This window comes from Anser brachyrhynchus (genome assembly GCF_964034855.1).
Source record: "Anser brachyrhynchus genome assembly, chromosome: 3".
Classification (NCBI taxonomy): domain Eukaryota; kingdom Metazoa; phylum Chordata; class Aves; order Anseriformes; family Anatidae; genus Anser; species Anser brachyrhynchus.
In genome coordinates this window covers 90,271,124-90,285,779 of record NC_137696.1, presented here as the reverse complement: position 1 = coordinate 90,285,779, position 14,656 = coordinate 90,271,124, and the positions used below count along the sequence as shown (strand labels likewise).

At 36.3% G+C, this 14,656-nt stretch overlaps 1 protein-coding gene across 3 annotated transcripts in view; it reads left to right on the top strand.

Moving 5' to 3' along the window:
- Positions 1–13,065, top strand: part of BCKDHB (branched chain keto acid dehydrogenase E1 subunit beta) — a 125,628-nt gene extending 112,563 nt beyond the window's left edge. Inside the window, exons 10-11 of one of the 3 annotated variants that reach the window (XM_080584825.1) lie at positions 7,265–7,414; positions 12,736–13,065. In XM_080584825.1, coding sequence (XP_080440951.1) covers positions 7,265–7,405 — 141 coding nt within the window. In that variant the 3' untranslated portion in view covers positions 7,406–7,414; positions 12,736–13,065. Of the gene's footprint in view, positions 1–7,264; positions 7,417–12,735 lie in introns of all 3 variants that reach the window. The other 2 variants (XM_080584824.1, XM_080584826.1) reach the window with 2 other exon arrangements.
- The last annotated feature ends 1,591 nt before the right edge of the window (positions 13,066–14,656 follow it).

Sequence of the window (14,656 nt, the reverse complement as noted above, 5' to 3'; positions counted from 1 at the left end):
TAAATTGGTTGTTTTTTAATATAAAGCAATTGCAAATGGTCTGGAAAAATATGCAACATAAATATGTTTCAGTGACTTAAAGGAATTAAAACATCCTTTCAATGTCATTAGTTTCATCAGCTAATGATGTGCCAAGAGCAAAACATGGAAATATGTATCTGCAACGTATCAAGGATTACGGAAAAGTAATATTGGATGCTTTTTGGATAGTGCCTTTCCAGAAAATGTTAATTTAATATTTTATTTTTATTTTATTTATTTTATTTTATTTTATTTTATTTTTATTTTATTTTATTTTTACTTCTGCGTGATAGAAAAAGAAGCCTGTATTAACAACATTGGCTTGTTGGTATGGAGCCACCCCATAGTTGCTGTAGTGATCTAACATCATCTTACGGGATTGCAGTTATGGTCATGGCACCAAATGTTGTATCCTGCCTGAAGGGAGCAGTTTTGAAAATACTTGATTTACTACATACAGATGTTTTTGTTCCTACATTTCATATTGTCGGAGTTACTTCCACTTATATCATCTTCATTTTACATTGCTTGCAATTTAAACATCTTTTAAACATCTTTTTGTTCAAATTCATTCAGCATTTATTGAGAAAACTTAACTATGTGGTATATGGTAGAAATCTATTTTCTAAATGTGTGCGCGTTATAAATAAAAGAACTAGATATTACTCAGTACCCATGTCCCTGTCCACTGTACCCCCCACAATCACTGTATGTATTTCTTTTGATGAAGATGATATTTAAAGCAGACATGCTGCATGCTGTCCCTTTCCTTTCTGGTAAATATCTTAATACAAATAAGTCATATACCAAACTTCCTTTTTTATTTTATTTATTTTATCTTTTGATGACTATGATAATGCAACATCTCATAGATGATTTAAAACAGGCTGGATTAAGCTTTCCTGTTAAAATGCTGCATTGTGTTTTATTTATCTGGATTCTAAAAGTACTGTGGTCAATAATAATATATTCACTGTAAGTAGATTCAATGCTCATTAGAAATAGATGAAGTGAATTCTTTATTTTAGCGTGATGGATTTAAGAGGAATATGAATTAATTGGAAATAAGCTTATTCATTTGATATTATAATACTTTATCTTTTATATTGGACTTCACCTATAAATATTGTTTTGTATGATTCAGTTCCACAAAGGCAATATTTACCGTTAGATGTTTTTTGTTTTTATGGTAACAAGCCAATGAGTTATACGAAACAGACACACACACACACACCCCAGTGCTTCTTTCTGTTTTAACTGTTGATCTACTTCATAGTAAAAATGTTATCTATTTGGAAATCATGAAATACATAATTTTAGCAGCAAACTATTTATTTGTATTTGACAGGATATTAATTATGTAAATTCAAAGAACTAGCAAGAAATAAACATTACAAGCCATGCTAAGTTATAAAATAATTGTTTTAACATGATCTCATAAAAAGCAAAAAGCTTTTTGATAGAATTAAGCATTAAAAAAATATAACTGCAGGGTTCTTTGAGGAAAAAAATGTATCACTATTGCAACTAACAGGAGGAGATTTATATAGTTATTTTTAGTTGAATATGACTAAGCCATTGGAAAAAAAAATGCTCTCTAAAACCCAAACCAAAACAAACATATCTTCACTTCAAAATGTCTCATGGGTGTATAGCACTTACACAGCTCATAGAAGTGACTGTTCAGAAGTATGTAACACACATATGTTGTCAAAGCATATTCTGTTTAACAACCTTCAGAATCTGGTGCTTGCAGCTGTCAGGGAAAGTACCGGTGTTATAATTGAGACATATGAAAACTGAGGGACTTTTCTGATCTTGAAAGTAAACTGTTCAAATTAGTGTATTTTCATAAGCAGAAACCGAAGAAAGACTTAATCTGTACTTAGCACTGATGTTGCACGAAATCCACCTTTTATGGAGCTGGCTTTTATCAACTGCCTCTTTGAAAATCTTTATCTAGGTTTCAATGTAAATAAATAAATAAATGAGCTCATCTTGCTGATTACTAGCCTAGAGTAGGATTCGTTTCATTCTTACAGTAGTAGATAATACATGGCTGAAAATTTGTAGAATTTTCCTTCTGAAATATTATTTGAATAAATACTTAAAAAAGATAAATCACTGAATATTCTACAGATGGCAAAATTCAAAATTCTTGTTGACAGAAATTTCACAACTGAATTAAACCTTTGCAGCTGGTCACTGAGTTCTTGGGTCTAAATTTTGCAGTTATCGTCTGCAGAAAAATAAATAGTCTTGCCTCAGAATTTTCCTACAGTTTGTCTTATATAATTGACTTTAATCTTATGTTGAGTCTTATTTTTATTATAACAGCTATAACACCAAAAGAAATATTAAAGCTCCATCCAACTTGGTCTATTCATGTTAGTGTTTAAAACTGATTTTTTTTTGTTTGTTGTCTTACAGAAACTGAACTCCTGTACTGAAAAAAGGAGTTGTAAAATCATTGTTGTCATATAGCAGCTCTGTAGCCATGTGATAATGTTTAAGCTCTTCATCTTTTCTGAGTATCTGCAGTGTCACAAAATAAGAATAGCATGGGAGAGACTCCTGGAACATAAATGTTACAGAAATAATTGATTTTTTAACAAAAGTTTTCCCAGCTTAGAGCATATTCTACAGAATAGTAGAATTAAAATATATATATATAAATATAAATATGTGTGTAAAAATTCTAATTTTAATCCTTGTAATAACCATAGATGTTCCCTGGTTGAAATAATTCAGCTGAAGTTTGGAATCTAATAGATGTTCTAGTAACGAGTGTGACTTTTTCATACTGCTTTTAAAAATTGAACTTTAAAGCATTTTACACTGAATCAGAAACCCCATACCTACTTTACTTCAAAAGCATTTACCTTTAAGATTTTTAATAGTCTTTCTTGAATAAGCAGAGCCTTATTGAAGCTTTTAAGCTTGCATTCCTTTACAGTGCAAGAACACTTCAGGCAGTACCAGCTCTTGTATGCCCAAGTGGTATGGAGTAAATCTGTTTAAAATGTAAAATTTTGATCTTCTATCATTCTTTTAAACACTACAATGTACTTGTGCTGGTAGGCTTGTATAATGGATGTCTTCTAATTACTCCTTAAAAAGAGCTGGATGTTTTATATTTAATATACTCAATTATATTTCTCTACAGTGTGGTTGCACAGGTGCAAAAAATCTGGCACAACAATCTGTACAGCAGATGAGGCAGTATCGTATTCTTCATCAGATCTTCATCCTCATCCTGCTGTTTCTCATGCAGTTTAACTTTCAGCAGCAGCTGCGAACAAGAATCCATATAAAATAGGCTATTTGACGGGCTGATCAAAGGGAAGATGAGTTAGAAATATGTCCACAGACTATTTTTTGTATTAGCATCTAGCTCTTGCTAACCCTATGATTCTTCTGAATATAATGCCATCTAATGAAGAGCATCATCTCATTTGTTTAGATTGCAGTTGTTAAATGAATGCCATCAAGCTGCCAGTTTCATATTCTGTAACTACGTGAGAAAGTTTCCTTTGCTTTAAATTTAAAGGACTCGACTGAATATATTGTTCCAGAGATTAGAACTGATTCCAGAGGTAACACCCCATGACCTGATAAATTATGATAGTTATATTTTAAGCAAAACTGTCTCCAAACCTAATTATAGACCAAAATAATCAAAGGCCCCAGTTCTAGAAAAGACTTGCTGCGTATCTAAATGTATCTAAAGCACTGCTGATAAAGAAGTAGTATCTTCTATCAAAGCAGCCTATATGTTTGGGGAAAAAAATAATACTGTCTCCCTCTAAGTCAACTTATGATGAAATTTTCTTAAGCCTGTTTTCTGTGACTGTTCATATACAAAATGTGTGGATTTGTGACTTTCTTGGGGGGAGGGGGACCAAATACTTAGCACATGGCAGGAATATCTGTGATTCTGTATGTAAATCCAGCTATCCTACAATAAGCACATTGAAAATTGTAAAAACATTAACCTCATTATGTTTTGAATGAGAACCATGATGCTGAAGTCAAGTATTTTTCAAACTCTTAGCAAGATCAAGACTCTTGCCTCTTTACAATACTTCTGCATTGTAAAGTAAAAGTGCTGTAATCTGCATTTTCTTGGTTGTTTTCAGGTACCTTATTCTAATAACTTTATGCTCCACTTTATGGATTACAATTTTATTTACAGTCTTAAAAACAAACAAACAAAAACTTAGAAGCATTTCTTTGCAATTTGCTCTTGCCAATATTCTTGCAAATATTGTCAGTAAATCTGTAGATCAAGTAATGTCAATTGAATCATCTTCCTTTTGCTAGGTCTGCAGCATTTCTGTTTTTCATCATTGACTTTGTGGGATTTATTCCAGGAAGCTCCATAACCAACACATCATCTGACTCAGACACTGCATTCATAAAATATATGCATCAATAATCTAACAATCCTCTGTGAAATAACATAAACATGTCTATAGGATTTACGTTATGACTTTAGGTATGCAAGGTAAGGAAAAAATACATTGTAAGACTGATGGTACTCTGAAAACTGTAAGCAGTTTATTCAGGATATTGTTAATGCAAATTTTACCAATCTTCTAGGAAAATTACTTTTCTAGGAAAATTATTTTATTACAATGTGACATTCTTTGTGTGACGCTGTTATAATCAAAGTCACTTGGGTGTGAAGCTTCTTGAAAATGTGTTGACGTCTGTCAGGTGAGGTGCAAGTTCGTTCCTTTATGGGTTTGGCTGGGGGTTTGGGCCTGTTTTTTCTGCCTCTGAAATACTTAACTCATACAGTGGAATCCCTTAGATAAACTTCTACACACACCATTACCTCCAGAAAAACAATACAAGAGAGTTGTGCATACATGTCAACACACAGACAATAGCCCAGACAGACTTGTAGATTTCTTCCACCTTTGTTTTTGGATGGTATCTGACAATACATCAGTCTGCTCATCTCAGCTTCTCTCTCTGACTTCTTCGCAGAGGCAAGGCAATCCACATAGCTCTGGAAGCTGTAAAAGTTTCAAAACTTTTGTATATATTCAAACTGAAAGGAATTGCTGAGCTTTAAAACCACATGAGATTGTTTGTAACAGCAGTTATGGGTTCTCCATAAAGAAAAAAAAACACAAGTGTAGTTCTGAAAAGTCTTATGACTTCATTGGTATTCTGTATTAAATAAAATACAGATAACTTCCATAAAAAGGAATACTTGCAAATATTTTACGTGACTTGGCTTTGCATGATGAGATTAATATTTACAGCCAAGCCTGGGGGTTGATTCAGGGGAGTATAGCACCTCGCCAGTTGCAGACAGTGTTTCTCTGTTAACTGGTTGGGCTACCGAAGGTACAGGGCTGGTCTCTGCATGGATGCCCAATGTATGGGGAATATTACAGTGAATATTTTCAGTGCACTGTAGTGAACTTTCTGTACTTTATTTGGGATGGGCCATTACCGCAGAGCTGGTTGTGACATTAAACAAAGATCTGTCCTGTGTAGTGATGCAGTGAAAGTCTAAAAGTCAGGTGTGGAACTGGGAGGCTGTAGGTCTAGAATACACCTGTGTGGTTTGTTGTAGTCTCATGGGTGGTCTGGGTTGGCAAATTTTTATGGATTTTCCCAAAGCTATTGCTTTGTCTTATTTGGCAGTCACAGCATGGGAAGTAAAGGATGATTACTATCAAAAACACCCTTGCCAGCAGGTTGGGGTACTACATCATGATCAGTCTCATGGACAGGTAAAGGATTTAATACACTCTGCTTCCCAGTATTTTGTACTAACATGGATCTTTCACTTTACAAGTAAAAGCAAAGGTGAGCCTGAAAATGGATCTCAAAAAATCTTGTTACTGGTTGCATATATCTTTACCTCAGACCCATTCAGACTCTGAAACTTTCTAGGTGGGTTAGTTTGCTATTAAATGTGACAACGGTGTATGCAATCTCACAGCCTCCTGAGTATTTTGCTCCCATCAACTTCAAATAAATACGTCCATTCACACTGCACAGAAATGGTAGCTGGAGGAAAAACTATTCATGATGTGTTATGAGTACCTTCTATGCTGCCATGTATCACGATGTACAGAAAGCATAGTATGTTAGAGTTAGGCTGCCACTGATTGCAAGGCAACATTCATTCAAAACAGTTCATCAGTTTGAGAACATACTTAGCACTTTGCTGCTGAAAAGCAGCATAGCTATTTGACTGTTTTCTTTGTGTACCTGGTAGAGAAGGACTGGTAGATAATACGTTACCTTCTATTTTGTTGAGCTACATACAGAGGAAGTTGGCCAGGATGTCTCAGTTGCTACGATCTGTAAGGGAGAGTCCAGGAAAAGATGTGTTTTGTCTCTTCATTTGTCTGCTCTGGAAAGTGGACACATATGCTAAAGATGTGGGGGAAAAATGAGATGATAATCAGCGTTGACATTGATTTGATCTGAAAAGAGGTATTACTGCATCCACTTTTTGCCAGTTGTCATGGTCCATGTCTTCGCTCTCCTATTTGAGACCCCAATGTATATTTGGTTATTAAAGCTGGTAACACTTTACACATATTTCCATAGGTTATTTTCAGATTAATGTGGTGCAAAGTTTTACTCGGCCTTAGCAGGCCGAGTAAAAAAACTCTCTCAGTTGCCAAATCTGATTTCTGAACAGAACAAAAGTTGTGTGTATTTGTGTAGAGCATAGATTTGACTCAAGTGTTGGAGATGTGGAAATCCATTCAAGTTCAAATTCATAATTTCTGCGACTGCTTAGCACTTCTCAGACAGAGCCTTAATTACCTAAGGGTTCAAAGAAGTTTAAATATGATGCTTTTGTATCCAACAAATAACGTGCACTCTTAGGTTACGTAATTCTTCTGTTTGTTTAAAAGTGGCACAGGAAAGAAACTCTTTAATCCTTTGTTCCTAAAATATTTTTTTTTCTTGGCAGCATTTTTCTGGATGTATAGCAGATGTACTAAATATAACCTGCGTACAGTTTAATGCAGCACACATGTAGAAAATGAAAATAACATTAATAGAAAACTGTTGTTTTAATATGGACCTGTGGGCAAAAGGAAGTAATGTTCTGGTCTGGAATACTTATGCTGTGATATAAATAGAAGGTTTCAGTTTCCAGGACTGTCAGTCTGGCAGAGTTCATTTGACCTCAATTTGTGATGCAAGACTCCTGCAAATAATGGCCTCACTAACATTTATTCTATATTTCTGTTAATAGGAGGAATGCTTTCTGAATTTGGAGGCTCCTATTTCAAGAGTCTGTGGCTATGACACTCCTTTCCCTCACATCTTCGAGCCTTTCTACATCCCAGACAAATGGAAATGCTATGATGCTCTTCGAAAAATGATTAACTACTGATCAGTAGTTAGGTGAGAAATGATGTCTTACTTGATAGTTTGCCTGTAAAACATTCCAACAGGGTGATTGCAAGGTACTGCTCCTTTATTTTCTTTAACAAGTATCAAATCATATAATCACAGAATAGTTTGGGTTGGAAGGGACCTTAAAGATCATCTATTTCCAACCCCCCTGCCATGGGCAGGGACACCTTCCACCAGACCAGGTTGCCCAGGGCCCCATCCAACCTGGCCTTGAACACTTCATGTATGTGGATGGGGCATCCACAGCTTCTCTGGGCAGCCTGTTCCAGTGCTTCAACCTCTGAGTGAAGAATTTCCTCCTACCATCTAATCTAAATCTCCCCTCTTTTAGTTTAAAACCATTTCCCCTTGTCCTACTCCTATCTGCTCATGTAAAAAGTTGCTCTCCGTCTTTTTTATAAGCCCTGTTTAAGGTGTGAAAGGCCACAATGAGGTCTCCTTGGACCCTTCTCTTCTCCAGACTGAACATCCCCAGCTCTCTCAGCCTGTCTTCATAGGAGAGGTGCTCCAACCCTCATCATCCTCGTTGCCCTACTCTGAACCTGCTCTAACAGGTCCACATCCTTGTTATGCTGGGGGGCCCCAGACCTGGATGTAGGGCTCGAAGTGGCGCCTCACGAGGGCAGAGCAGAGGGGGACATGGCTTTGGGCCTTCAGTCTGAAAAGTGTCTAAATATTTTTTAGTAGTGCCACAGAACTCAGTGTTTGAAATGAATTACCTTCCTTAATCAGAAAATAAAATGTCTTATATCCTGAAAAGTAAGATCAGGTATATTTAAAGACAGTTATTTCGTAGGCAAAGCATATTGTTAAACTGTATGATTTTTCATTCTTCAGAGTTGTATTGTAATCCTGTGAGGTACTAGTAAGTCTCGATCTACACTGAATATAGGCACTGCATTACAAGCATACACAGAGCACTGAAAATGTGTGAAGCATTTGCAATGTTTTGCAGTTCTATTCAAATATGGTTATAAGGCTTCTATTTAATATTGACTCTAAAAAACATTCTTCTGTATAACTTTTAGGTAATCTGATCATATACAGATATTTCTATTTGCAGAGCCCTCCAGGCATCTAGTCTGTGAAGTAGTTTATTTATATTATGTGTTCATTAATCATAGTCTGTATTGTCTTAGTCTTTGATTTCATTCTAATATCATACTCAGAAGTATTCATCTGCACATTGGCCAGCCATGACTTCAGAAAGTATTGGGTGGTGTTCTCATAAACCTTTGTGTTTAATGACCAAAGTTTAATCATCAGGAAATATATCAATCCGTTGTCTTCTGAACTTCCTTTAATTAAGCAGATCAAGTAGCATAGTTTTTGAGATTAAGACTCAATGGGTCTTGTACTTCTAAACCCAAAAGAGAAACAAAACCAAAACCACACGAAAAACAACTGGCCAGTTTGTTTCTGGAAAAAGGAGATCCTGTAATACGTAAAGGGGATTTGTAGCTGCTGACACTGAAGACCACGGTCCAAGGTAGGCCCTATATTAGGGGCGCCCTCTTGTGTCCACTTTATCTATACGTAAAGCTGTGAATTTAATTAGAACCCGGTAGAGAAGGTTGTCAATACCTTAATGTTAATCCCATTTGTACACACATTTTCTTTCAGGATGACTTTTTGCATTTCACTATCTTTGTTTCCCATGGTAGCTGAAACTTGAGTTCTTGTATGTGACATGGGAAAGCTACCAATGAGGCAGCGTCTCTAAAAAATAAAGTAGTTTCACTTAGAATATTTCTCCAAAATCACCCAGTATTGACATACTGCAGCATTTCAGGCTTAAAACTGAAGAATGTTGTAAATTCTTTTGTAGAGGTAAATGATGGCTTTTTCCCAACAATTCTCCTTGCCTTTTATCTGAGTTGAACATATTAAAGAGTTATTTTATTTTCATTTTACACCTCAGTACTGCAGTCAGTGAAGCTGTCCTAAAGAGAATGGGATGTCTGTACTCTTTCAGGCAAGTTACTGGACCGTGCTAGGTAGCCTCTAATTTTTTCTTTCCAAACCAAACCCAAAAGACCAAATATTCTTACCGCTCTGTAAACAGAGGGAGACAAACCAAGGAAAATGGGTGGTTCAGAGGCTTAATTTAACCCCCTACATCCTACACAGGATGCTAAAGTGAGGGATGTATGAGAATAAAGAAGTGTGATTGCAGTGAATTTGCACACAGTCCAATTTCTATACTTGAAGTTTATGCTAAACTTTCCTGTGAAGGTAGTATAGACTAAAATTTGGAAAAGTCACCTGCATTATTTGTCTGTGTGCTCTGCTATGTACTTGGTCTTATGTGCTTGTCCAACACAGCGTTTCAGTTGATCTCCATTCCACCATCTGCTCTTCAGAGTTTGCATGTAGGGGAGTACCTTTATGTCTCTGAGGAATGGAAGCATTGTTCTAGCATTTGCTGCTTCTTGTACTCAGTGTAACGTTCATTAGTGAGGTTACTTGCTGTCACTATGGACTGATGAGGTTAATGTGTTTTCCAAACCACGTCATATACACAAAGACGGGCATCTCTTCTCAGAAGTGGTGCTACAGTTTCTGTGGACTTGAAGATGACCATAGCCTTCTGGATGTTGGAGAAGTTGGGCCCCTTCTTGTCCTACTGCTGGAGAGAAAGGGGAGCTGGTAGTTCCCTGTGGTGGAAAGAGATACAGGATTGGCTTTTGAGTTACAGAAATGGCAAAGCTGGCAAAGTTGTTGCTTTGCTTATGTTCCAAGTCATTCCAGTGAATACAGTGTGGTGGCATGTCTGGCTCTTTTCTTGTTTATTCCTCTTAATCGGCATTTTACTAGAACTTGCTTCATCCATTGCTTTCAGGCAGGATGTAAGGGAAAAAAAAAGCAAGGGATAAACAAACTGTCAAATACATCTGTGGCACATATCAGATCGTCCTTTCTAAGATGGCCTGACATCTCTTTAGTTTGATAGTGAAGTTTCGTTTGAAATGACAGAGAACTCACTCACTATGCTGCGTCTGGGGCTAATGCAGGGTCTCAAGCTGGATGCTACAGTCAGTCATTTTTGAACATAGCCTTATTATCTTAATGTATACTTGGTTTTATTCAAACTGCGTTGACAATGTCTCACATACACATAGTTGCTTGTCTTGAGGTTGACAGTACAGATCATTTTCCTGCTCAAAGATAGTTTGACAGCATGTACCGTAGAGCTTGCCAATGACAGGCAAGAGCAAAATCTGTATCTTTCAGCAGCTTCTTAGTTATTAAAATTTATAGCTATGTTAGCTATAAGAGAAATAGCTTCCAGGTAGGCAGCTGTGTTCCAGACAACTCTTTGTAGTTGGAAGAAAAGATAAAGAGAAAAAAATCAGTGAGGTTAAGATGGATACACATTTCCTGGATAGCTGGAATGGTGTCTATGCTCATCTGGGGAGGAAAAAAAAAGAGAGAGAAAAAAAGAAGAAACAGAAAGAAGGCAACCAACAAATGTTATAAGATACACTCTCATGGTAGACAAATATATTGAGGGGTGACTGTAGCCAATACTCAAGTGGTTTTCTGTTACCTTTGCAGCTTTTTCAACCACATCTGCATATTCTGGTTTATTGTCAAATTATTAATTTTTAAGCTGTTAACAGTTCACCTGCCTAAGAGTTTGTGTGTGTGTGGTGTGTGTAGAGACAACATTGCTGTTACAAATTCAGCCTCTAAAATTATCACTATCACACTGTTAACTTTATTGTGGAACTATTTTTTATGGAAAATTTAAGCATGGTGCTTAAAGGTTAAGTGATGTTAGGGAATGAAAGGGATAGATTTGAATTTATTTATTTTTATTTTCAAGCGTGTATTTGAGGTGTTGTCAATCATAGAATCACAGAATATCCTGAGTTGGAAGGGACCCATAAGGATCATTGAGTCTAACTCCTGGCACCACACGGGTCTACTCAAAAATTCAGACCATATGACCAAGTACACAGTCCAAACGCTTCTTAAAGTCCGACAGGCTTGGTGCTGTAACTACATCCCTGGGGAGCCTATATTGTCAACATCCAATATATTTTGCTTAGAACCAGTGCTCCAGTTGGGAGAGGCTTGCAAATGACAGCAACGCTTGCCCTTTCTCAGCCAGTAAGTTGTGCTGGGAATCAGGAAGGGACTTCCTAAGTTAGATACTTAGGTTAGTAGCTATTCTTTGCAGGCAGTTACTATTGTCCTTGTTTTAGGCAGTACCTCATAAATGTTAACTTTGAGGCACAGGAAAAATATAACTCCTTCCCATTTGATGAATAAAATGAGAGACTATGGAAGATAACTTCTTTTTAACCTGAGACTAACAACCAGTTTTTTTTTTTTTTTTTTTTTTTTTTCAGCACAGAATCCTAAATGTTGCAGGCTAGGCAGCTTGCCTTTCATGCTGCACCATCTGCAACCCATAGAATGAACAACCTCCAGAGGCTTGAATAGAACACAGCATTCCTGGTTTATAATGTTTTCCTGCTGGATGGCAAAAAACATGAAAATGGCCAGTAAATCATATCTTATTCACAACTAGGGAGCAATCCAAATAAAAGATAACAGTCTTACTAGTGCTATGAGTTAAGATAGCTGTTGCAAGACTATAGGTAGGGATTTTAGTCTTTCATTCAAACCTTCCTGAGAATCCATGCAAGATCAGGAGTAATTAACATTTTTTTTTTTTAAAGCAACAACAACAACAAAATAGGAAAGGTGTTGACTACAGTTGTTTTACAAGACCCCTCATGACTGTAATAGCAGATGGATAGAATATCTCTTAGAGCTTTAAAAAACAACACATGACTCTACTTATACTAGAGCAGGATGGAAGATAATTCATCATAAAGTTTTTGTATAAATGGTAGTAATTAGTATTGTCATGACACTAGACATCAGTTGCAGCATTTCTAATTTCTGTCTGTCTACTTTGGCAGCTTCAAATTTTTGATAATACTTTTAATACATAATAAGTAAACATCTTGTTAAATTAGCTTTTTATTTTTATCTTGAATTAAGTGGACAAAGATGGTGTTCACATCACACCTGCATAGTTAGCCACACTGGAGCAAAACATCTCAAGTGGCTCAGATTTAAGAACTTTCTTTTCATTATTGGTTAGAAATGGATTAAATCCAAACATATGCCTGATAAAGGAAAACTTTTTTTTTTTTTTTTTTAATTTTAAATATACCAGGGAGGACATTATAAATTTTAAAAGTAAGATTACCTTGGAGAGTGCTGGGTGTTTAAATCGTGGATATTATATTCAGCCTTAAGATCTGTAATTTCTTTTATCTTCTTCTGCAGAGATGAGAAGAAGAACAGGAAAATACTGAAGTCTTCTTCATAACTCTTGACACTAACGTCTTTCGGTTTTGGAATTCACACAGAAAACTGTTTTTTCTGAACTCAGCTGTTCTTAATATTTATCTTGGTTAATTTTCAGTAAGTCCAAATCCTCATTAATTAAGAAGTCAGTGATGGACAGGTGATTGCTATAATAAGTGGTGTCATGTGTTTAAAGATACTCCAGATGTTCTATGAATGTTAGACATTGCAATACTTCACTAGGTTAAAACTTAATTGTGTAAATATTAGAAGTGGGATTTTATTCAATAAAACATATTATGCACATGTTGTCTCTTGGTTTTGTTATTGTTTTGGGAAAACCCAAAGAAGCTATTTGAATGCAATTGTATTTTCAACAAAATAAATATTGGACAGCCAGACCAACTTGTGCATTTGGTCTGACTGAGACCTCCTTTAACCTGTGCCATTAGTTGCTTTTCAGTAGAGTTGACTTCATGTAAAGAGGTCCCAAATATTGATTTTCCTTTTTGAAAGGGAAATAAAAACTCCATTTTTTCTTGAGAAGAGAGGAGAGATGTTGTTGCTTTGTTGTTATAGTTGAGAAGTTCCATTGCTCCACCTTAATGCAATATCTGTTTTTATTATTCTTCATCTCAGTGTGGAATGTGTCTGCAGATGAGTGTTTTTTTTAAATGTGGTAACTTGTCCAGGAAAGGTAACAGTACACTACCAAATTCATGCTGGTGGTGGGAGGAGAGGCACTGCATGTAGCATTTTCTGTTGGTGAGGACACAGGAATGCAAAATTGTCAAAAAGACTCTACAATAAAATTAGACATGAATGTTTTTTCCTGTGCTAATATAAAGGGCACTGAATGCTCTGAAGTGCAAAAAGAATTCCAGCCTTTCTGGCTGAGAGCTTCAGAAGTCAATGGATGTTTGCTTAATTTTTAATAATGTCCTTCTTTTCCATATAGCAAGTTAAGGACAGAGGAAAGATGCTTGCTATGGAAGTTGTCCTCCCTTGTCCTGCATTCAAGGACCGTTCAAAGGGCAACAGAACTTCTAGCACAGTAGTTTCAAAGCCTGTTACTGAATACTTTTGGTATCAGCTTTGCTCACTTGTCCACCACCTAAACTGAGATTTTTTTTTCTCTCAGTATAAATCAGTCTAATAATGTGTTGCTTCTTATTTTATGGGGGAAGGAATGGGATTGGAAGAAGTATGCCAGTAGCCAAAAAAGCACATTTCTGCACTTATTCAGGGGGATGTTGCAGGGAGAAAGAAGAGCACTTTCGTACACAAAACTGTTCAGGACAATTCCCAAGATGATTGATGAAACACCCCAGAGAGGAAACTCAGGAGAGTGACTTCACTCTGATTGTCAGTAGATATTCCCTTTCCTTTCTTGTCCATCATCTGTTCTGATGAATTTGAGGGTTGTTAATCAGGCAGATCCACTCAAATCCAGGGGAAACTGGACCTTTGGGGCAACACTTTTGATTATGGGTGCCAAAGTGCATGTGCCCACATCTCTGAGTGGCTTCTCAGGGCTACTAGGCAACTCTCATCTCACTCTCCCAAACCTCAGGAGCAATCCTTGTAGTGTAGTTTGTTGTTGTAAGATGGTGCAAAGCTTGCTTTCCAGCAGAACTCGATTCAAAGATCCATCTTCAAAGGACATGTAGAGATGGAAAGTGCTAAATTACAATTTTTTGAAGTTCTCCTGCCATGTTGTGTAAGATTCTGCATTCACAGTTCATGTGCTCCCTACAGAATCCCACATTATCCTGCTGGAATGAAAGGAGGAGGAAGACATTTTGTGATAACACAACTGAAAATTAAGCTATTTATTAATGTTTCTGGTAAAATTGACATTATCAGTCAAGTCTTCTGTAAATGTCTTCTGCCTATA